This window comes from Lutra lutra, chromosome 1 (assembly GCF_902655055.1).
Source record: "Lutra lutra chromosome 1, mLutLut1.2, whole genome shotgun sequence".
Taxonomy (NCBI): Eukaryota; Metazoa; Chordata; class Mammalia; order Carnivora; family Mustelidae; genus Lutra; species Lutra lutra.
Genome location: NC_062278.1, coordinates 217,750,738 through 217,771,991, shown reverse-complemented (window position 1 = coordinate 217,771,991; position 21,254 = coordinate 217,750,738). Strand labels below are relative to the sequence as shown.

At 52.0% G+C, this 21,254-nt stretch overlaps 1 protein-coding gene across 2 annotated transcripts; it reads left to right on the top strand.

Moving 5' to 3' along the window:
* Positions 1-5,008: 5,008 nt before the first annotated feature.
* CLEC4G (C-type lectin domain family 4 member G) lies at positions 5,009-9,732 on the top strand. 2 transcript variants are annotated; one of them, XR_007123003.1, is made up of 10 exons: positions 5,009-5,117; positions 5,443-5,544; positions 5,902-5,955; positions 6,144-6,206; positions 6,356-6,460; positions 6,766-6,855; positions 7,074-7,222; positions 7,315-7,430; positions 7,703-8,397; positions 8,485-9,732. XR_007123003.1 is itself a non-coding variant. In XM_047704443.1 (9 exons), the coding sequence occupies exons 1-9, from the start codon at positions 5,036-5,038 to the stop codon at positions 7,839-7,841; spliced, it is 900 nt and encodes a 299-aa protein (XP_047560399.1). In that variant the 5' UTR covers positions 5,009-5,035; the 3' UTR covers positions 7,842-9,732. The 2 variants fall into 2 exon arrangements, 1 of the variants encoding a protein (XP_047560399.1); XM_047704443.1 differs by having other exon boundaries at positions 7,703-9,732.
* The last annotated feature ends 11,522 nt before the right edge of the window (positions 9,733-21,254 follow it).

Below are 21,254 nucleotides of genomic sequence, written 5' to 3'. Positions count from 1 at the left end.
GAACTTCAATTATAAGATCTTTCACCTTCTATGAAATTAACTCTAACTGTATCAAAGATCTAAATGTAAAACCCAACACTATAAAATTTCGGGGAAGAACATAGGAGAAATTTTTGGATTGGGCAAAGATTTCCTAGATAAAACACCAAAAGCAAAACCCATGAAAGAAAAGTGGATATATTGGAAAATGTGAAACTTTGCTCTTTGAAAGATGCTGTTAAGAGAATGAAAAGAAAAAAACCACAGATGAGGAGAAAAGATGGGAAAATCACATATCTGATAAAAGATTTATTACCAGATTATATATAAAAAAACTCTCAAAACAATAAGAAAAGAACCAATCCCTTTTTATTTTTTAAAAATATTTTACTTATGTATTTGACAGAGGGAGACACAGCAAGCCAGGGAACACAAGCAGGGGACTAGGGGAGGAAGAAGCAGGCTTCCTGCTGAGCAGGGAGCCCGATGCGGGGCTCTATCCCAGGACCCTGGCATCATGACCTGCTCTGAAGTTAAGCAGTTGCTTAACCAGCTGAGCCACCCGTGCGCTCCAACCAATCCCTTAAAAAAAATATTCATGGGGTGCCTGGGTAGCTCAGTGGGTTAAAGCCTCTGCCTTCGGCTAAGGTCATGATCCCAGGGTCCGAGAATTGAGCCCCGCATCGGGCTCTCCACTCAGTGGGGAGTCTGCTCCCCAGGCCCGCCAGCCTCTCTGCCTACTTGTGATCTCTGTCTGTCAAATAAATAAATAAATAAATAAAATCTTAAAAAAATAATCAAAGTGTTTTTATTTTACGTACAATGAGTTAGCATTATAGGTATCTTGGATATTTGCAGTTAAGGTAGGTGTCTTGGAAGGTAGTTCACTTAATCCAACTTAGTGAAGCCTGTATCCTTTACATACTGACAGAGACACTGGCAGCAAACAATGAAGCCATATTTCTAGACCAGGCGGTGCCAGTTTAAACAAACACAGCGAGAGTGACAACCTGGCCAAACTTCCTTGGACGGCTCTAGTAGAGTTGCTCTCTCAGATGGAACGAGGCAACCCATTTCTTTAAACGGGCAAAACAGGGATGCCTGGGTGGCTCAGTTGGTTAAGCCGCTGCCTTCGGCTCAGGTCATGATCCCAGCGTCCTGGGATCGAGTCCCACATCGGGCTCCTTGTTCTATGGGGAGTCTGCTTCTCCCTCTGCCTCTGCCTGCCACTTTGTCTGCCTGTGCTCGCTCTCTCTCTCTCTCTCTCTCTCTGACAAATAAATAAATAAAATCTTTAAAAAAAATAAAAATAAACGGGCAAAACATCCGAAGAGACAGGTCACCAAAGAAAATACTCAGGTGGCAAAGAAGCATAGGAAAAGATGCTTCATGTCATTAATCATCAAGGAAACGCCAATTTAAAATCACACTGTGCTAATAAGAGGATGTCCAAAATTAAAAAGACTGACCATGTCATGTGCTGGCAAGAATGTGGGAGGAAACGGAACTCTCATTCATCGCTGGTGGGAATGAAAAATGGCACAGCCATTTTGGAAAATAATTTGGCAGTTTCTTACAAAATGAAACACACCTACCATATAATGCAATTATCCACTCCTAGGTATGTACCCAAGAGAAATGAGTGCATATATGCACGACAGTACTTGCTCATAAAAGCTCACAGCCGTTTTACTCATGACAGATATAGCAGGTGAATATAGAATCACACTTGTAGATCCACACAATGAGATTTTACCCAGCAGTGGGAAGGAAGGGTTAATGCAACACGGAGGAATGTCAGAATAGTTACGCTAAGCAAATGAAGCCAGCCTCGAGAGGCTACACGCTGTATGGTGCCATTCATACAAAATTCTAGAAAACGTGAACCACTCTAAAGACCAAAAGCAGGTCAATGGTAGCCGGGGGATAGGGAGGGGGGCTTACTGAGCAACACAGGGGACTTTGGGTGGTCATGGTCATACCCATATAGGGAGGGAGGCTTACCGAGCAACACAGGGAACTTTGGGTGGTCATGGCCACACCCATCATCCGCATACATTGTGGTGTCAGGGGTTAGTCAAAACTGTACTCTTTAAATATGTACAGGTTAGGGACACCTGGGGGGCTCAGTTGGTCACATGTCTGACTTCAGCTTGGCTCGTGTTCCCAGGGTCCTAGGATAGAGCCCACTGTCAGGCTCCCTGCTCAGCTGACAGTTTGCTTTTCCCTCTCCCTCGGGTCCTCCCTGTCTCACTCATTCATTCTCAATCTCTCTCTCTCTCATAAATAATATGTTGTTTGTTTTTTTTTTTTTAAAGCACAACCTTTTGACTTAAAACCATGAGGTCTTAGTTGCCTGTTGTCTGTGAACGGGACCAAGATCATTTCTAAAGGAAATCTTTGGGTCTGCCATTGAAAATTCCTGCGGGTGTGTGTGTGTGTGTGTGTGAGAGAGAGAGAGAGAGAGAGAGACTGAGTGCCAGAGACAGATGCTTCCCAGTATCCGCTGAAGCCTGAGGCTAGCCCCAACTGGTGCTCCACACTGGTCCAGTGATACAGGACCACAGTAATGTCTTTAGTAAACGGGGACACCATTACATTAAATAATATCCCGTACTTGTATAGTAAATCAGATACCTCACAGTACATTCCCAGCTGTCTTCTACATTGCCACGGAGACATAATGAATTGGGTAACAAAAGCTTTACCACCTGTTGATGCTAAAGATGAAGAAATGGGGTACCAAGAGAGTAACTTATTTTCCTGAGGTTATCATCTGGCTCATTGGTGACATTTTGCATGTCCTGGTTTCCATATGAGGCATAGTTTCTCCCACTGTACTTAAATGATTTCCTTTAGACTCAGGATTCTCATTTAGAGAGGGAGCGTGCCAGGGATAGACCCCTCCTGGGTATCTACTGAAGCCTGTGGCTTGTCTCTCATTCAGCTGGCTTCTCTCTGAGGTCTCAAACTCACTGCTTCTAATAACCTGCTAAAAGCACCCCAACAGTGGGACGGTCATTTGCTTTGAGCTAAGGGGAGCCTGCTTTCCCTAAAACCACACCTGACCATGAAGCTGTCCACCTCCGCCCAGTGACAGAAAATTGCTGCTGTATTTATGGAAAGTTGGATGGGGACTTGGTTGACATGTCTGCTGGAGAGATTCCTCTGAAAGAATTTGCAGCACATTCCCAGATGTCTGACCCTACTTTCCTGGGGCATTTATCAAGAGTCCAGTATCTCTGGCTAAATTTTGTGCACCAGATTCGTCTCTTAAATTCACGTTCCCTTCCTGGTCCTCATTTCTCCTTTGCCTCTGTCTTTTCATCCTTTTTTTTTTTTTTTAGATTTTTTTTTTTTTTAAATTTCAGAGAGACAGAGAGAGAGAGCATGAGTTGGGGGAAGAGCAGAAGGAGAGAGAGAAGCAGAGGGCCCACTGAGCAGGGGGCTCGATGTGGGGCTCTAACCCAGGACCCCTGGATCATGATCTGAACCAAAGGCAGATGCTTAACTGACTGAGCCACCCAGTTGCCCCACCCTCTGCCTTTTCATCTTCTTTTATCATGTCTTCTCGCATTTCTTTCTGGAACAAGGTAGGAAAATAGGCACTGAACTAAAAAAATTTTTTTAAAGGTAGAGATAATATTTGTTATTTCTGAGGGTTGTTCAGAGGATTTGGGAAGTGGGATGTGTTCATGTGTTCACACATCTACAGGAGGGACTGAAATGTGGGAAGTGCTTGATATTTGTCCCTCTTGGTGAAGCCCACTTACCCACCACTGCCCCAGCCCCACTTACCAACCCACTGCCCAAGCCTTTTATCCTGTTTGACTTTTCCTTCCCTTTTTTCTCATGGCACTTATGACTTGTGAATATATGACATTAGGATTCTCACCCTCAGCCTTATTGACATTGGGCGGATCACTCCTCGCTGTGGGGGGCTGTCCTGTGTGTTAGGGGATGTGTGGCAGCATCCCTGGTCTCCACTCCCTAGATGTCAGTAGTACCTACCCTCCCAAAACGTGATACACACAAATGTCTCCAGACACTGACCAATGTCTCCTGGGGGGCATAATCACCCCCGGTTGAGAACCACTATGGTATATAACTTACTTTTGCATTATGTTCATTTTTTTATTTGTCTGTCTCTCTCTACCCCACCTAGAATGTGTGCTCCAAGAAGGAAGGAATTTGCTTCTTTGGAGGCATTGATGTACATACAATTCCTAGATTGGTGCCTGGCACACGGTAGCTGTCCAATATTTACAATATTTACTGAAAGAATTAATGAACAGTTAGTGGGTTTTATGCCTGGGGATGGTCCCTGGGCTTGGCGTGCGTAACCTCATGTCTTTATCTCAGCATCCTTTGAGGGGAGGACCTGTCACTGTCCCCCCTTTTTCCCCTCAGAGGAGAAAAACTGAGGCTTCTTGAAGTTACACACATACACCCCCACTCAACCACCCAATAATAGAATCCAGAAGCTTAGCTGGCCACCACCCAACAAACATCTGTGTTCTCCCTTCTGGCCAAGAAGAGTTGAATTAAGGTCAGGGTCAGCTTCAGTCTCCAGAAACCTGCAGGGAAGTTGAGGGGGGAAGCTGAGCTGGCCCGGAGGGGCCAGAGCTGAGGGGGCTTTCTCAGGAACTCTCAGAAGGGGGCCAGAACTTGGCTGGGTTCAGTCTGTTCCTCTCTGGAAGAAACCAGGCCCCAGACCTATAAGAAATGGGGGTGAGCTCCAAAATGAAGCCCCCAGCACCAGTCTGGAGATGTTGCTGCTGCTGTCTGGCTAGAGAGACCAGAACTGCGTGCGCGCACACACACACACTCTCCCCACCCCTCTTCACTCCTTCTACCCCACTCAACCCTCTTCTACCCCTCACCTCTGATTCCACTTCCCCCATCCCCCCTTCATACTTACTCTTAAACAGGCCCAGACCAGAAAGGGCCCAGCCCTGTGATTGGTCTCTGGGTCCCAGTACCAGGAACTGAGAGGAAGGAGATGGGAAGGAAGGAAAAGAGTAGGCGGGACTGGGAGGGGGCTACATTTATATCTATGCCCAGGGCTGGGCATCTGCTTACCATGGACACTGTCGGGTACAGCAAGTGGGACAGCAGGCTCGAGGAAGTCCCTGGAGGTATGAGCAATGGGACTGCTTCTCCAGCTTGGGTCTTTCTGGTCAGTGGTTTGGGGTTTGATGGGGGAAGGGAGGTGAACAGCCAAAAGGCAGTCCAAGTAGTGGGTGCAGAAGAGACACCACAGGCGCCAGAATGAGCTGGACCCGGATTCTAATTCTAACTCTGCCACTTGGAGCTCGTGTGACCATGAGCAAATTACTTAACCTCTCTGAACCTCAGTTCCTTGGGAGTAGCCCACGCGCCCAGGGCTCCATCCTCGGGGCCCAGAGACCCAGGGCGGTCCTGGAGCAGGAAGGACCCAGGAATTCATCTGTGTTATCCCAGGGTACTGGGGAAGCTGGGGACGGAGACTCCTCTTCCTGGGCCTGCTTCTGGTGGTAGCCACAGTTCTGTGGGCCCTCATTCTGAGCGTCCTAGTTTCTAAAGGTGAGTGACCACATAATGAGGGGAGGTTGTGTCAAGCCACCCTGGGGACATAGATCTTCCGTCTGTCTCTGGATGCAACAGCTGGGTCCCAGACCCCCGCCTGGGTCTGAGTGTGAACGCGTGTGAACAGTCTGTGCACATCTTTGGGCTGTGCGCACCCACATGTGTATGTCAGTGCGTGCATGTATGTGTGTGCATGTCCCCATGTGTTTGTCTCCCCTGGGTGTGTGCACATCACGTGAATGTATGCCTACCCGCCCCTTCTATGCGTCCCAAGACGGGGCCCCTGCACCCCCTGGGCGAGGGGGGAGAATGCCGGAGTCCCCGGTCGCACCTGTAGGAGCCTCTTCTCCACAGCCTCCACCGAGCGAGGGACGCTGCTTGGCCACCAGGACCTGCTGAGGACAAACGGTGCGTGCAGAAAGGGACTAGTAGCCACCCCCCTCGCCCACGTGGTGTGCGGGGCCGGAGTGTTTAGGACCCTGGAGACAGGGTAGTGGGTGGTCCGCGGTCCCGGGGCCTGGTCCCCGAGCGGGGAAGGGTGTCCTGTGAGTCCCCGCAGGTGACCGGGAGTGTTTGTGGGGCGGGAATCCTTCCAGCCTCGGAGCAGACCGCGGCGCTGGGCAATTTGAACCAGGAGATCCGGGCCTGCAACAGCTGCTGTGAGACTCGCGTGCTGGGGGCGGGGCTTGGGCCGGGATTGGAGGAGGCGAGCAGGGGCGGGGTTTGGGGCAGGTCGGGCGGGGGGGCCCACGGGTGGGTTACTGACGTCTCGCGCGGGTCCTTCTCTCCCTCCCCCCCTGCTTCCCAGGCTTGGGGACACAGGCGCTGCTGCAGAGGACACGCACCGAGCTTGGGGAGGCGCAGGCGAAGCTGATCCAGCAAGAGAGTGCTCTGAAAGAACTGAGCGATCGCGGTGAGAGGGGGACATAGCCTGGACCCCTGATCCGTCATCCCGGCTGTCATTCACATACTGACACCTATCCTGGTTAGGGTTACGGCGACCCTATCCTGTGATCCTGACCTCTGACAGCTGGACTCTGATCTTGACTACAACTCCTAACCCCAACCGCAACTTGCCCCGGACCAGCTAGAACAGTCCTTGACCGTGATGTCATTCTTGACCATGATCCTAACCATGGAAGTGGATGTTGACCTTTAATCATGACCCTACTCCTGACCCTGACCTGACTTATAATCTGAACTCCCTTGACTTTGCAGTGACCCAGAGCTTGGCTGAAGCGGGCAGGGACCGCGAGGACATCCGCAGTGAGCTATTCAGGGCTCTGGAGGCCGCCCGGCTAGGGAACAGTGAGCAAGATAGAGGGGAGAGAGGGAAGGGACAAGTGGACCTACCTGTGGGCCTCGGGGTTCCTTGATCCGCACTATCCTGCCCCTTGACCTTGGCCTGTTCTCTGTGCCTCCGCCTCTAGACCTCAGGGGTCCACTTCCCGCCCCTCCCCACCGCCGGTTTCTTCCGTCTGCTCTACCAGGAGCAGTTCGCGTCTTTGACTCTCGCCACCCCACAGGCTCCTGTGAAGAGTGCCCCGCGTCATGGCTGCCCTTCCAGGGCTCCTGCTACCTTTTCTCCGTCCAGCGGGCCACATGGGAGGAGTCGCAGCGTAACTGCGCGGGCGCGGGCGCGCACTTGGTGATTGTCGGGGACCTGGAGGAGCAGGTGCGCAGGGCGGGAGGCGGAATTCACCTGAGGGAGGTGGGGGGCGAGAGTGGCGAGGCCACTCAGCCGGCTGGGTCTCCCTTCCTGAGCAGGGTTTCCTGAGTCGGAACACGCGAGGCCGCGGTTACTGGCTGGGCCTGAGGGCGGTGCGCCGCGGGCGCACGATCCAGGGCTACCAGTGGGTGGACGGAGTCCCGCTCAGCTTCAGGTGAGGGCAGGGACTTGGGGAGAGGGACAGGTCAGCATATGCGGGAATTGCGTTGGCCAGATCTCAGGGACTCGGTAGGGATGGGCGGGCCGGACCCCAGGACCTGGCTGAGGGTTCAATTCCGGGAGTTAGAAAGTGATGTCGCAGGTGCGTGCTCACATTAAACCCTCAGGGTGTCTAGGTTAGACCCAAGCAATAAACAGGGTAGATCCTCAGGGCTGCACGCCAGGCCCATCCTGAGCGCCAGAAACATCCCCGACAAACCACTGCAGCCACTGGAACATGGGGGAGCCCAATGACTCTATGGGGCGTGAGGACTGCGCTATGATGCTACGCACGGGGATGTGGAACGACGCACCATGCGAAAACGAGAGGGACAACTGGATCTGTGAGAAGAGACGCAGCTGCTGACCAGTGTCTGCAGCCGTACCCACCCCCCACCCCACCCCAGGGAGATCGCCCTAGCAGGTCACCATCCTGGTGCCGGCCACTGCCATTGATTCCTCCCCGCGGCTCCCTGCCCTCCCCCCACCAGGTCCACCCTCCACTACTGAGAACCGCCCCACCCAACCCAGGCAGGTAAAGGCGCTGGGACCTCCACTCCAACCTCACTGCAAGCCCTCACACAGACATAACCCAGCCTCCAACCCCACCCAAATCCTGGCTCCTGAGCCGGTCCACGGACCCCACGCCCCACAACCCCCATCAAAGTAGGGCAACTCAGGGATGGAGCTGTTTGGTTTTCTTGCATTACCCACCCCCCCACCACTGGGAGGCATCACAGATAGGGGTTTTGTGAGCTGTCTTCGAAGTCCTAGGAAGCATCAATAAATCCTTGAGAAATGAATCTGGGTTCGTGGCTTTGGTGAGCTGTTCCAAGTTTTATCCCAGAGACCCCAGTATCAGCTCTGTGAGTGACCCCGACCTCTCTAAGTGACCTCCTGGCCCTATGATGCTCCAAAGCTCCGTGAGTAACCTGCACTTGCCCAGGACAGCTGTCAGGCTCTAGGGACACAGGAATGACTCTGACCCAGTGCTCTTCCTTCTGATCTAGCTGGGCACAGGAACAAGGTGACCAGTGACTCAAAGGAAGAATACACGAATGCCACATGATGCATTTGGAGAAGCCACACCTCTAGGGAAGGAACCTTGCTGGAATTCTGCAGGGGTGGCCCCTCCTTGAGGACACTGTCACCCCACGGTGGAGATCTGACAGTCTGAGACAAGGCCCTGAGGCAGGTGGGAGAGGGGCTGTCTGGATCCAAAGAGCAGGTCTCTCTGTCCTAAGACAGGTTCTGTGACCACTGGATGGACTGATCCCATACATCCCAGAGAAGATGGACTTTTTGAGAAACCATGGGATTTGCAAGCAGAGGGTGTTGGGGTGTGTGAAGTGTAGCTAAACCCATTTGAGGGGTGCAGGGTGCCCTGAGCCTGGCTTTATCAGCTGGGGACTTTTGATCTGAATTCACCCTGCACTCCCAAAGTTTCCTGCTCCCATCCTGGAGATCTGGGACTCTCCCAGAATTTCCAGTGGAGACAGGTCCAACTGAGGGGAAGGACAGGCTAGCAACCTTTAGTTCTGGGCAGCCTTTGAGAGCCCCCAGGCTGCCCAGCCATGAGAGCAGCGACTGAGCAGGCAGAAGAGGGAACCACACCCAGACTCCCTGGCCAAGGGAAACCTTCCAGTGAACCCCAGTCCTCTGCGTGCTCTATGACTGCCGCCCAGAGCGAGGCACTAACCAGGACCAGGAGCCACCTGAGTCCTGGACAGATAACATACCTACTGGACTATTGGCCAGACTGATGGATTTCCAGACAGTCGGCTTAGAAGGGGCGTATGAGTTTCTGTTACAGAGGTAACAAATGACCGCCAGCTTGGTGGCTTAAAGACAACACACATTCGCTGACAGTTCTGCAAATCAGAAGTCCAAAATTAGACTTACTGGGCCAAAATCAGGGTGTCACCAGGGCCAGGCTCCCTCTGGAAACTCCAGGGTGGAAACTGTTTCCTTGCCTTTTCTAGCTTCTAGAGCTTCATTCCTCACATTTCCTGGCTCATGGTCCCCTTCTTCCATCTTCAAAATCAGTAGAGCAGTATCTTGCTTCCCTGATCATATTGCCTTCTTCTGCATCAAATCTCCCTCTGCCTCCCTTCCTATAAGGATGCTTATGATTGCAGTTAAGACTGACCCAGGTCTTAATCCAGGATGGTCCCTGTAATACCAAGGCAACTGTGGCACTTTTAACACCCTGAGTTCGTGCAGACCCACCCACAGATTAAAGGCACAGTTCCTAACAAGAGTGTCTGTCCTCATTGCAGACACGAGCTGCGAGTTTGGGGGCGCTATCGGTCACCCACACTTTGGACCAACTGATTCTGACCAGCTGATACAAATTCAGAGGCTCTCACAATTCCTTTTGTTCTGTAATTCACTAGAATAACTCACAGAACTCAGGAAAGCTCTAGAAAGGACACAAATCCACAGTAGCCAAATGAAGACATCCACATGGTGAACAGGGTCATGTTTGTACCAACCAGAAAGCTCCTCTGAGCATTGGTGTCCAGAGTTTTCATTGAGATTTCATTTTGCAGGCGTGGTTGACTGAATCAGGGGCCACACGATTGCCACCATCTCTAGCTCCCCTCCCCTTCCATGGAGGTCAGGTGGTTGAAGGTCCCACCCCTCCTGGTTGGTCTTTCTGGCATGACCAACCCCCACCCTGAGCCATCTCCTCGGCATAACTCAGGTGTGGTCCAAGGAGCCCCCACGATTGACGAAGACACTCCAATCACTCAGAAAATCCCAATGGTGTAGATGATGCCTGCCAAGAGCAGGGAACCAAGACCCACCAAACTCTTTAATGTCTACATCTTCCCACCTCTAAATTCCTAGTCACCTCTGCAAAATCTCTGTTGCTATATAAGATAGTGGCCAAGTTCCAGAGATTAGGATGTGGATATATTTAAAGGCCATTATGCAGCCTCACACAAGACATGATCGACTGACAGACATGTGGCTCACAGTGGGGGAGGCAACCAGAACACCAGTCTGGCACCTGGGTACTCGGTGAGTTGGGTCAATGATGGTCTGGAAGACTCACAGATTCTAGTCTAACTTACCGGCCATCGGGAGACCCGTGGCCAACTGAAGAGCAACAGAAACAGACTGACAGTCCGCAGTCAGCCTTTAAGTCTGGCTGACAACCTCAATGGTGGTCAGCGTAGTGGTGGATGTCCAGCAGCACAGGTGAGCAGAGGCCCAGGTGTCTTGCCTGGGAATGGAGCTGAGTGAGTACCGAGTACCGGCTGTGGTTGGGGCAGAAGGAGGAGACCTCAAAGTTAAGCAGGAGCTTCCCTGGGATATTTCAAAGACCTGGCTTGGACACTGGGGTCTGGGGCCTGAGAGAGCCCTGGGCAGGAGCCTTAAGACTCCGTCCTGCCCCCACCATCTGCCATGCCCCCTCCTGGTCAGCTCACAGGCCTGCATCCTGGCAGGCGGCCAGGCTCCAACCTGTCAACATTGAGTCGGTACACAAAGACCCTGCATGAGAAGGTCAGGGTCAAGTTCTTCATCTTTGGCTTCTTGGTCCCAGACCCTCCCTCCTTCCTTCCCTCATCCAAGATCCAACCTCCCTGGGAAGAAAGGCATCCTGGGAGCGTAACACTCATCCCAGAGACCTTGACCTTCAGTTGACTTGCTTTCCTGGAGAATCGGTCTTGCCAGAAAGAGTGTATTCTAAAGCTGGTACAGGCGGGGGCCTGAATACAAAGGAGTCCTGCAACGTCTCCCCCGAGAGTGTGACTGGGTCAGGTCAGCAGTCTTAAAGACCTTCTTTCCTGGAGACCCAGGAAGCTCCGAGAGCGCCCCACAATAGATCTGAAATATACTGTCATGTTCCTGGGACACAACAGCAGTTGCCAGGAGCACCACTGTAGTAGGCAGAATAACGGTCACCCGAAGACGTCCGTGTCCTAATCCCCTGAGCCTATGAATATGTCACCTTACACGGCAACAGGGACTTTGTGATTATGTGATTAAAGTGAGCATCTTGAGGTGAGGAGGTTGTCCAGGTTTATCCAGGTAGGCTCAGCATGATTGCAAGGGTCTCAAATCAATAAATAAAATCTTAAAAAACAAACAAAACAACCCTAAAGTAAACAATGGACTCTGGCAGGTAATGATGCAGGAATGGGAATGTAGGTTCATCCATTCTAACAAAGGGGCCCCTCTGGGGGGGATGTTGATGGAGGGGCAGGGTGTGCCTATGTGCCGGCAGGGGGCATTTGGGGAATCTCTGTATCTTCTCAGTTTTACTGTGAAGCTAAAACTGCTCTTTAAAAAAATAATGTCCTAACCTCCCCATCCTTCCCCCTCAAAAGGACAAACAAGCTGTTCTCCCCTAGAGCTCCCAGAACAATGCGGCTCTGCTGATTCCTTGACTTGAGGCCCGAGAGCCCGGTGTCTGACGTCTGACTTCCAGAACTGTGAGATAACGAAATTGTGTTGTTTTAAGCCACCGAGTTGGAGGTCACTTACTGCCACAGCCACCAGGGACTAACAGTGAAGCTTCCTGGAACTGAGCCCCAACTCGACGTTAACCACCTGCGACCTGACCGCCGCCTGTGATGATCCTGTCCCATGCCTTCCCACGTCTGTAGGCGCCTGGACGCCCCCATAGGAGCATCTCAATTCAACAAAAGCCACTGGAAACCGCAGAATAAACTTTTCACACCCATAATGTGGCAGTCACTGCTTGAGATCGAACCTTAACCTCCCATCAGCTGACAATGCACACATGTCTCTTATCTTAAACTAGGGCGGCCGAACGTCTCCGTGGGTCTCCGTCTGTCCTGGTTTGCATGGGCTCCAGGTATAACTCTTTGCTTAAAAGATCATTTTGGGGGCACCTGGGTGGTTCCACCGGCTGAGTGTCTGCCTCCGGCTCAGGTCATGATCCCGGGGTCCTGGGATCGAGCCCCGCATTGGACTCCCTGCTCAGCGGGAAGCCTGTCTCCCTCTGTTCCTCCCCCCCCCCACCCCCGGGGCTCATGTTCTCTCTCTCTCTTGCTCACTCTCTCTCAAATAAATAACTAAATCTTGAAAAAAAAAAAGATCATTTTAAAAGTCAACTTTATTCCGGTATAATTGATACGCAATATACGAGATACATTATACACAATTTAATGAGGCATCATTTACATGCAATATACAATATGTATTATATACAATATATACAATAAAATGTGCCAATTTATCACACTCATCAGGATGATGTGCATCAAAAACAGCAACAACAATGTAACAGGTGTTTGCCCAGCAGTAGAGAAACTGGAACCCTCGCGTGTTGCTGGCGGGAGCGAACAATGGCGCAGCTGCTGCGGAAACCAGTACGGCGGGTCCTGAAAAAATTCGGAACAGAATTCCCATGTAAGCCAGTGTCCCACCCCAAGTGTCCGATGGCAGATGAACAGATAAATTGGGGTCCACCCATACAATGGACTATAATTCAGCCTTGAAAAGAAAGGACATTCTGTGGATGGACCCCAAGGACATTATGCTCAGTGACATAAACCAGTCACAAAAGGACGAATACTGTATCATTTTGCTTACGTGAGGTATCTAGGGTGGTGCAACTCATAGGAGCGAGAAGTAGGGGTGACAGCCAGAGCCTCGTGCGATGGAGAAATGGGTAGTTGTTGTTTAATGAGGATAGAGTTTCAGTTTTACAGGACGTAAATATTGTGGAGATTGGTTGCACAACCACGTGAGTGTACCTAACACTACCGAACCGGACACCTAAAAACAGCCAAGATGTAAATTTTATGTTATGGACGTTTTATACCATGGCTACCATTTTAAAACTGGAATGCGGCTATTTCAGGCTTACGATGTCGCGAGTTTTCAGAAATGTATGCGGCTGTGTGATCACCCCTATATTGCGGATCGAGAACATTTCCACCGTCCCCTAAAATTCCTTCCCCACCCCTGCCCCAGCCATGACTACTCTGCTTTCCATCACTATTTGCTAGACTTGCTTTTTCTGGATGTCATCTGAATTGAATCACACAGTGTGTTGTCTTTTTTTTTTTTTTTTTTTTTTTAGATTTTTGATTTGTTCATTTGAGAGAGAGTGAGCAAGAGAGAGAGAGCATGAGTGGGAGGGGTGGGGGAGAGAGAAGCGGACTGCTGCTGAGCAGGGAGTCCCACATGGGGCTCGATCCCAGGACTCTGGGATCATGACCTGAGCTGAAGGCAGGTGCTTAACCAACTGAGCCACCCAGGTGCCCTCACACAGTATGCAGTCTTTTTGTGCCTGGCTTCTTTCTCTAGGCATTTGCCCATGCCGTTGTTCACATCCACTCTGTTCCTTTTCACTTCTGTCTCTCCTTCCGTTGTGTTGCTGGACCACAATTTGTGTATCCATTCACCTGGTGACAGGCGTCTATGCTCTTTCCAGTGTTAATTACTAAGAATTAAGTTGCCACAAATACTCTTCTACAGGTCTTTTTACAAATTTAAGTTGTCACTTCTCATGGGGAAATATCTAGTTGTGGTTCAGGTAGTAAGCGAATGTTTAATTTAATTTTATTTTTTTAAAGATTTTATTTATTTATTTGACAGAGAGAGAGATCACAAGTAGGCAGAGAGTCAGGCAGAGAGAGAGAGAGAGAGAGAGAAGCAGGCTCCCCTCTGAGCAAAGAGCCTGATGCGGGGCTTGATCCCAGGACACTGAGATCATGACCTGAGCCAAAGGCAGCGGCTTAATCCACTGAGCCACCCAGGCACCCCAACGAATGTTTAATTTTAAAAGAAACTGCCAGTTTCCCAAATTTTGTGTTTTAATACTCAGCAATATCTCGGGGCTCCAGCTGCTTGGGGAGGATATTTTCGACACAGGAAAGACTTCAGTTCTAGAGCTAGGTGGAGCCTTTTATCTAGAGAAGAGCAGGGGGGGAGGAAATGGTGCCGGAAGTTGAAACAGATAAAGGAGGAAAGTAGGAAGCTGGTGGGAACACGTGCTTGATAACACATGTTCTCATAGGAAGATAAGACTGGGCCCTGGGAAAAAGGAGGTGGGGGAGTCTCTGCTCTTGGGAATTACAGCCCCTGAACCAAGACAGGCAGGAGCTTGGTAAGAGAAGATGGAGAGAAGGAGTCAGATCAAGTCTTTTGTGAGCAAGGAACAATTTCTTTCTTTCTTTCTTTCTTTCTTTCTTTCTTTCTTTCTTTCTTTCTTTCGTTTTTCATTCATTCATTCATTCATTATTTCCCCATCCACAAACACTTCTCAGCATTGATTATACTCCAGGCATTGGAATGCCAGTGGAGAACAAGACGCCGGGGTCTCCAAACACAGAGAAAGCTGGAAAAACTTAGGCAGAGCGGAAGCAGCCATTCACAAAATATTATAGACTTTAGAAGCCCATCTTTATGAGATTCTAGAACAGGCAAAACTACTCGAGGGTGGAAAAAATGTGGGAATGATGATTGCCTGGGAAGAGCCATGATAGAACTTTCTGGAAGGATGGATATGTTCTGGTGTCTTGATAGAGATTTGGGTTACACGGGTGAATGCTTTCGTCAAAGCTTGAAGAGAATACACTTGGGATTTGCACATTTTATTCTATTTTACTCAAAAGGAAAAAAAGTAAGGAGAGTGGCAAACAAATATTGGACCCTAGTTTGTATTTTCCAGGCTGGAGTATTAGAGGGAAATGAGCTAATGTCTGCAACTTACTTTGACCCGGGGATCATGACCTGAGCCAAAGGCAGATGCTTAATGACTGAGTCACCCAGGAGTCCCTGCAACTTACTTTGAAATGCATGAACATGTAGGAAGGATTGAGGGGTGGATGGATGAATTGATTGTAATACACTGATTCTAGAATCTAGGAATGGGTTTTCCATTCTTAAACTCAATTTTTCTATGTGCTTAAAAATTGTCATAAAGAAATGTTGGATTTCGGGTTGTGGTTGGTGCCTTTCTGGGGCTCACAGTCTGGTGGGGAGAAGAGCGGGTGATGAGGAGGGATAGAAGAGGGTATGGTCACAGGATGAAGTTGGAAGTAGAACATTCTGGAAAAGCACCCCTTCCCCATTCCCTGCTCTTCTAGTCTGAGGGGAAAGGTGGGGGAGGGAAATGAGGGTCTGAGTTGGAGAGGCCAAGGGGGTTTGTGCTAGGAAGCGGGGGGCGGGTGTTGGAGGGACTCCCTCTAGCACCCTCTGACCCTTTCCCAATGGGTGTCCCCATCAACAGCCCCCTGAGTGACCACACAACCACACTTTCTGGGGCTGAGTCAGCAAGTCAGTGGTGACCTTGAAGCCCAGCCAGGTTTCCTGGACAGACCAGCCCCACTCATCACCCCACTTTCCAAGGAAATGGCCTTGTGACAGAATGGCTTGTTCTTTCCAAGCTCCCACCTCCCTCCCCCAGATCCCAGGAAACCCCCTGAGATCCCAAGGCATCTTACCAGGTTGGCTGAGGTGTCTGAGGAGGGCCCCCAAGGTGGGGCAGGACGCGTTCCCCTCAAGCTCTTGCTAGCCCCTTCCCCCTCTGCCTCAATCCCCCCACCCTCACCCTCTTGTCCTTAGATGCAGACACAGACGGCTCAAGAGGGCTAATTTGGCAGATGCTAACAGAAAGCCTAGAGTCTAAACCCAAAACCTGTGCTTGCCCCTTCCTCACTGGGTGAGCCCGGATACATCATTTTGCTTCTTCACACCTTGATTTTGCATCCATCCAGTGGGACGGTAATAACACCAGTATTTTGTGGGTTTCTGGCCAACTGAATAATGGCTCACAAAAGGTGTCCCCGTACCAGTCCCTGGAACCTGTGAATATATGGCCTGACATGGTAAAAGGGGCTTGCAGATGGGATTCATTACCTCAAGAAGCTGGAGATGGAGGTGCCCCTAGATTTTCCAGGTGGGGCCAAGGTCATCATCACAAGGGACCTAAGAAGAGGGAGGCCGGACGAGCAGAGTCTTGAAGGAGATGAGCCCGTTGAGCAGAGCCCGAGAGAGACTAGAAGAAAGCTGGGGAAGGGGCTACAAGCCCAGGAATGTGGACGCCTGGGGAAGCCAGAAAAAAATCAAGGAAACATAGTCTCCCTCTTGGGTTTCCAAGAGCACAGCCTGATGGATGCCTTCATTTTAGCCCAGGGAGAACCTGTGGGACTTCTGACCTCCAGATCCTTAGCGCATTGAGGTTGTGGAAAGCCACCAAGTGTGTGGTCATTCCACATAGTGGTCATAGGGCGCTCATATGCCCTGAAACCTGGGGAGCAATTACTAGGCGCCCAGCCCTCCTGGCGCGACCAGGGACGGGGACTCCAGGACATGCCACTGCCCCCACTCCCGACCCTGGAGCTCACGGTCCAGCAAACCAGACGCATCCACGCACAGAAGGCAGGTCGTAGAGACAAGTAAAAGGGTGACTGAGGGGCTAGGGGCCCCCTTAGCCAGGGTCACTTCCATCAAATGCAGGCAGAGAAGCCCATAGGTGTGGCTAGAGCCCAGTAAAGGGGGAACAGAGCGGAAGGGGAAGGCGCCAGCCACACAGGGCCTTGCTGGCTGCCCGGAGATGAGGTTTTCTTGGAAGAACCCTTGTGGGGCCAGGTGCAGGGCTGCCCTCCCAGGGCTCCCATGCATTGTGGGCTTCTCTCCATTTGGCATCGGGCGGAAGGCTTTGTGCGCACAAGAACCTATGTGAGAGAATTTACAGATGGGGAAACTGAGGCCCGAGAGGATACAGTCACCCGGCAGGGAAAGGGGCTGGAGCTGGAACTCAGCCCGCCTTCTCCCTCTCCCACCCAGAGGTGGGGAGTCACCCAGTGGGGGGCGGGGGCAGTGACCAGGTGTGTCCAGCAGGGGGCAGCACGCCTCCGGAGCTGGGAGACCTGAAGCAGGAGCGTGCAGAAAGGCCCAGGGGAGGAAAAAAAAAAAAAAAAAAAAAAAAAAAAAAAAAAAAAAAAACCACGAGCTCTAGACCAACGTTTTTTCTGGGGCTGGGGTCTTGGGTCTCTGAGGGAGGGACCTGGGAACCTGGATTCGTGGGTCGCTAAAGGGCTGGGCCGGGTCTCTGAGGGGCTGGGGACCTGGGGCCTGGAATTCTAGCTCTCCAGGAAGGTGAGAACATGGGTTCTGGAGTGCGGAGACTGGGTCCAGGATTTCTGGATCTCTGAGGGGCTGGGAGCCCTCCTCCCGCCTGGTCCCCCACACATTACCCAATCCCCTTAGAGAACCGTGGCCATTGTCAGAGAGAAATCCCCGAATCTCCCAGTGCAGGCCCGGAATGTTCTCAGGATTCCTGGGATGGGCTGGCTCAGCCCCTTGGTCCCTTGGGGTGTGCGGGGATCTGGGTGGGGGTGTGGGCTGTGGGCCCGGGAGGCCCTTCTGAGGTAAGGATGTGGACAGGCCGGCTACAGTACCCTCATATCGAGCCCCCTCCAACCTCTCCCTCCATCCCCACAACACACAGAAGCAAAGCCAGCTGGCTTGCAGACCCCAAGGCTCCTCGCAGAACCAGTCTTTTCCCATTTCTAAGTGGCCTTCCCTCCTGTTAACAAACTTGCTGAGTGGGTGGGGGTCGGGAAGGGCAGCCAGGAGTGGTATGAGTGGGGAGTGTATGTGACTGGGAGCTTAGGAAGGACTCCCCCCGCACCCCCTCCCCACGTCCTGTCCTAGGGGAGCTCCCTGTCCCTGGGGAAGGCCCATTAATGTCGGAGCTCAGGGCTGTGGAAAGGGGGATGCGGAGGACCCTGGGGTGAGCCAATGAAAGGGCACATGAGCCAAGGAAGCCCAGGTGATGGGGTTGGGCTCAAGATAGAGATGTGGGAAGTCAGCAGGGATTGCGGGTGATTAACGTCAAGGGTCTGTGGAGAGGCAGAGAGGAGTCCCCGAGGGGAAACTGAGGCACGCCCGGACGGGGCAGAAGGGCAGAGGCAAACAAGAGGGCTATTCATGGAGGACACCTACTTTTTTCCATCGGCCTCTCCTTTGGGAACAGCCTGCAGAGGACCTTTGTGCGTGTCTGGGTGACCGTGTGTGTGTCTCTGTGTGTCCGTGTGTTTAGTTTTCTGTGTGTAGGTTCTGTGCGTTTATGTGTGTGTATGTCCATGTGATTGTGTTCTGTGTGACTCTGCGCACATTGGGTGTGTCCACCTTGTATCTGTGTGGCGTCCATACCTGTGTGTCTACACTCCGTGTGTGGTGTCTGTGTCCCTGCATGGGTTTCTCCGTGTACTTGTCCATGTCTGTTTCTCTATGGATGTGTGTGTGTCCCGTGGGTCTGTAGTCTTATTGTGTTGCGTCTGTGTGCGTGGGGATGTTGATTTGTGGTTTGGCTGTGTCGTGTGGTCTGTATCTTGGATGTGGTGTGTGGGTGGTCTGGTGTGGCTTCTGTCTCTGTGGTTGGAGGGTGTTGTGTTTGCGTATGGGAGTCTCGGCGTGTGTCTGTGGTTAAGTCGCCTAAGACAGCTGGTCCCTGCGTTTTCAGGTCTCTGTAGGTAATGATGTCATATCACCTCACCTCCCGCTACTGAGTCACAGACGCTGGCACTTGGGCCCCCGACCCCCCACTTTCCTGGAGCACTGGGGTCCTACAAGAGGCTATGGGGCTTCTGTGCCTGTCAGGGAGGAGCGGATTAGGACCACGGGGTTTCCAAGTTCTAAAGTCCAGTGCCCTCCTCTGAGGGGGAAACTGAGACCCCAAAAGAGCAGACTGGAGCAGCCACGTGGCCAAGGTTGGGAGAGGCAGGTCCTCTCCGGGACCTGGGGCCTCCTGGATTTCCCAGGAGGATTTCCCTGGCCAGGAAGAGGGTGGGGCACCAGCTCAAGGCTTTGAGGTTGTAAAGCCCCAGGGGAGCACCCCTGGCCGCTGAAACATTGAGGACGAAAATCCAGCTGCCTGGAGGGGTCTGCTCGGACAGAACCTCACGTCCCCCCAGGTTCAGAACCCTCCAGTCTAAACTAGCTCTTCCCCAGGTACCCTAACCCTGCTTTCCAAGCCCTGAAACTATCCCATGGATTTGTGAAATTCAAACTTGGTTTTTCCGCTGCATCCTAGGTGAACCTGAGGACATCAGGCCAGACCCAGAAGGACCCGTCCCGCAGGACCCCACTCCCAGAAGGTCCCCAGAGGATCCCTGTCCACACAGACAGAGAGGAGAGGGTGGGAGCCAGGGGTGGGGAGTCAGTGCTTCGTGAGGACAGAGTCTCAGTTTTGGGATACTGGAAAGTTCTAGAGATGGACGGCAGGGACGGTGGAACAATGTGAGGGTCCTTATCGCCACTGGAAATGATTAAAATGGTAAACGTTATGTGATATATATTTTAGCACAATGAAAAATGAAACCTCCCTCACAAGAACTGGGACTTCATCTTGTTCTCAGAACTTGGCACCCAGTAGGTGCTCAAATCATGGTTGTTGAGTGGATGAAAGAGGAAAAGAGGTCATCTGTCCACAGCAGATGGACAAATAGAAGGAGACAGAGAGAAAGCGGGTGGAAGCTTGAAGCCAGCACCTTCTCCTTTGTCTATAAATCATGCTTCAAAGCAGTGGTGCTCGACTGGGGGTGATTCTGCCCCCCACCAGGAGGCATCCGGTGATGTCTGGAGACATTATTGGCTGTCACAACTAGCTGGAAGGGGGAGGGCTAGTGGAAGCTCGTGGGTAGAGGCCAGCGAGGCTGCTAAAGATCCTGCAGTGTACAGGCAGCCCCACCCCCCACAACAAGGAACCATCCGGCCCCAATGCCAGCAGAGCTGAGAATGAGAAACCCGATTCCAGAGACACCTCCTCCTGCAAGCTCTCCTTGCAGTTCCTCCTTGCACTTCCCTCCCGCCCCCCCCCACACCCCCTTCCTTTCTCCCTTTAGCCTCACCAGGAGACATTGATCGGGTGGGGTAAGCTCTGGGCTGTGCCACCTGGATGGGGTTGGGGTCAGGGTCAGGGTCAGGGTTGGGGTCCGGGAGGAAATGTTCCTTCATCACGTTTGCAATGGACACCGGGCCCTGTCCCAGGTGCTGAGGCTCTAAGCTTAGCGGGGTGGTTGCAGCTTCTCCCCACAGAGCACAGCGGGGAAAGGCTGGGGATCAGAACCTCCTTGGGGGTGAGTTGGGGTCGAGTAGGGTCAGGGATGGGGCTGGGGTGGGAACCTGCCTGGGAATCATTTACGAACCCCTGGTTCATTCCTACGGATCCTGATCTGCGACGAGTGAGGGGACTGCCCCAGGCTGAAGGATCCCAAACCCGAAAGAAGAACTGACACCCTCAGATCGGGGCCCACATCCGCACGGTTTCCTGTTTTTCCCTTAAAGTGAACAGAGCAGTGGGCTGATACCACAGAAGGGAAGAGGGAGGGGTCATCGCGTGACAGGGTTGCTGCCACTCCCCCTGCCCCAAGGAGGGGAGCGGAGATTTCACCCCCAAAGCATCCTCTCGTCCAAGCTGAGTCTTGGCAGGGACCCAGCATCGCCGGATGGAAGGACACGTGGGGATGGTGGGCAGCAGTGTGGACGGGGGACTGAGCACGGGGCCCGCAAAACTCCCACACGCTCAAAAACACCAAACGGTACCCCCGTCCCATCCTTCATTCCTCACTCCTCACCCCGTCCTGTGTCTTCACCGCGACCCAACAGGGACTGTTCCCAAACTTTCTGCTCCTCCTTCCTGTGTCCTCTTCACTAGGACAGCTCCACTGTCCCCCAGGGTCTCCAACTGAGACCAAGTCAATTTTTACAGCAGCTTTTGAGTACCTCCCCGTGCTCACCGTCCCCTTAGCCAAGGCCCGTCTCTTCCCAAACCAATCCGCTTCTC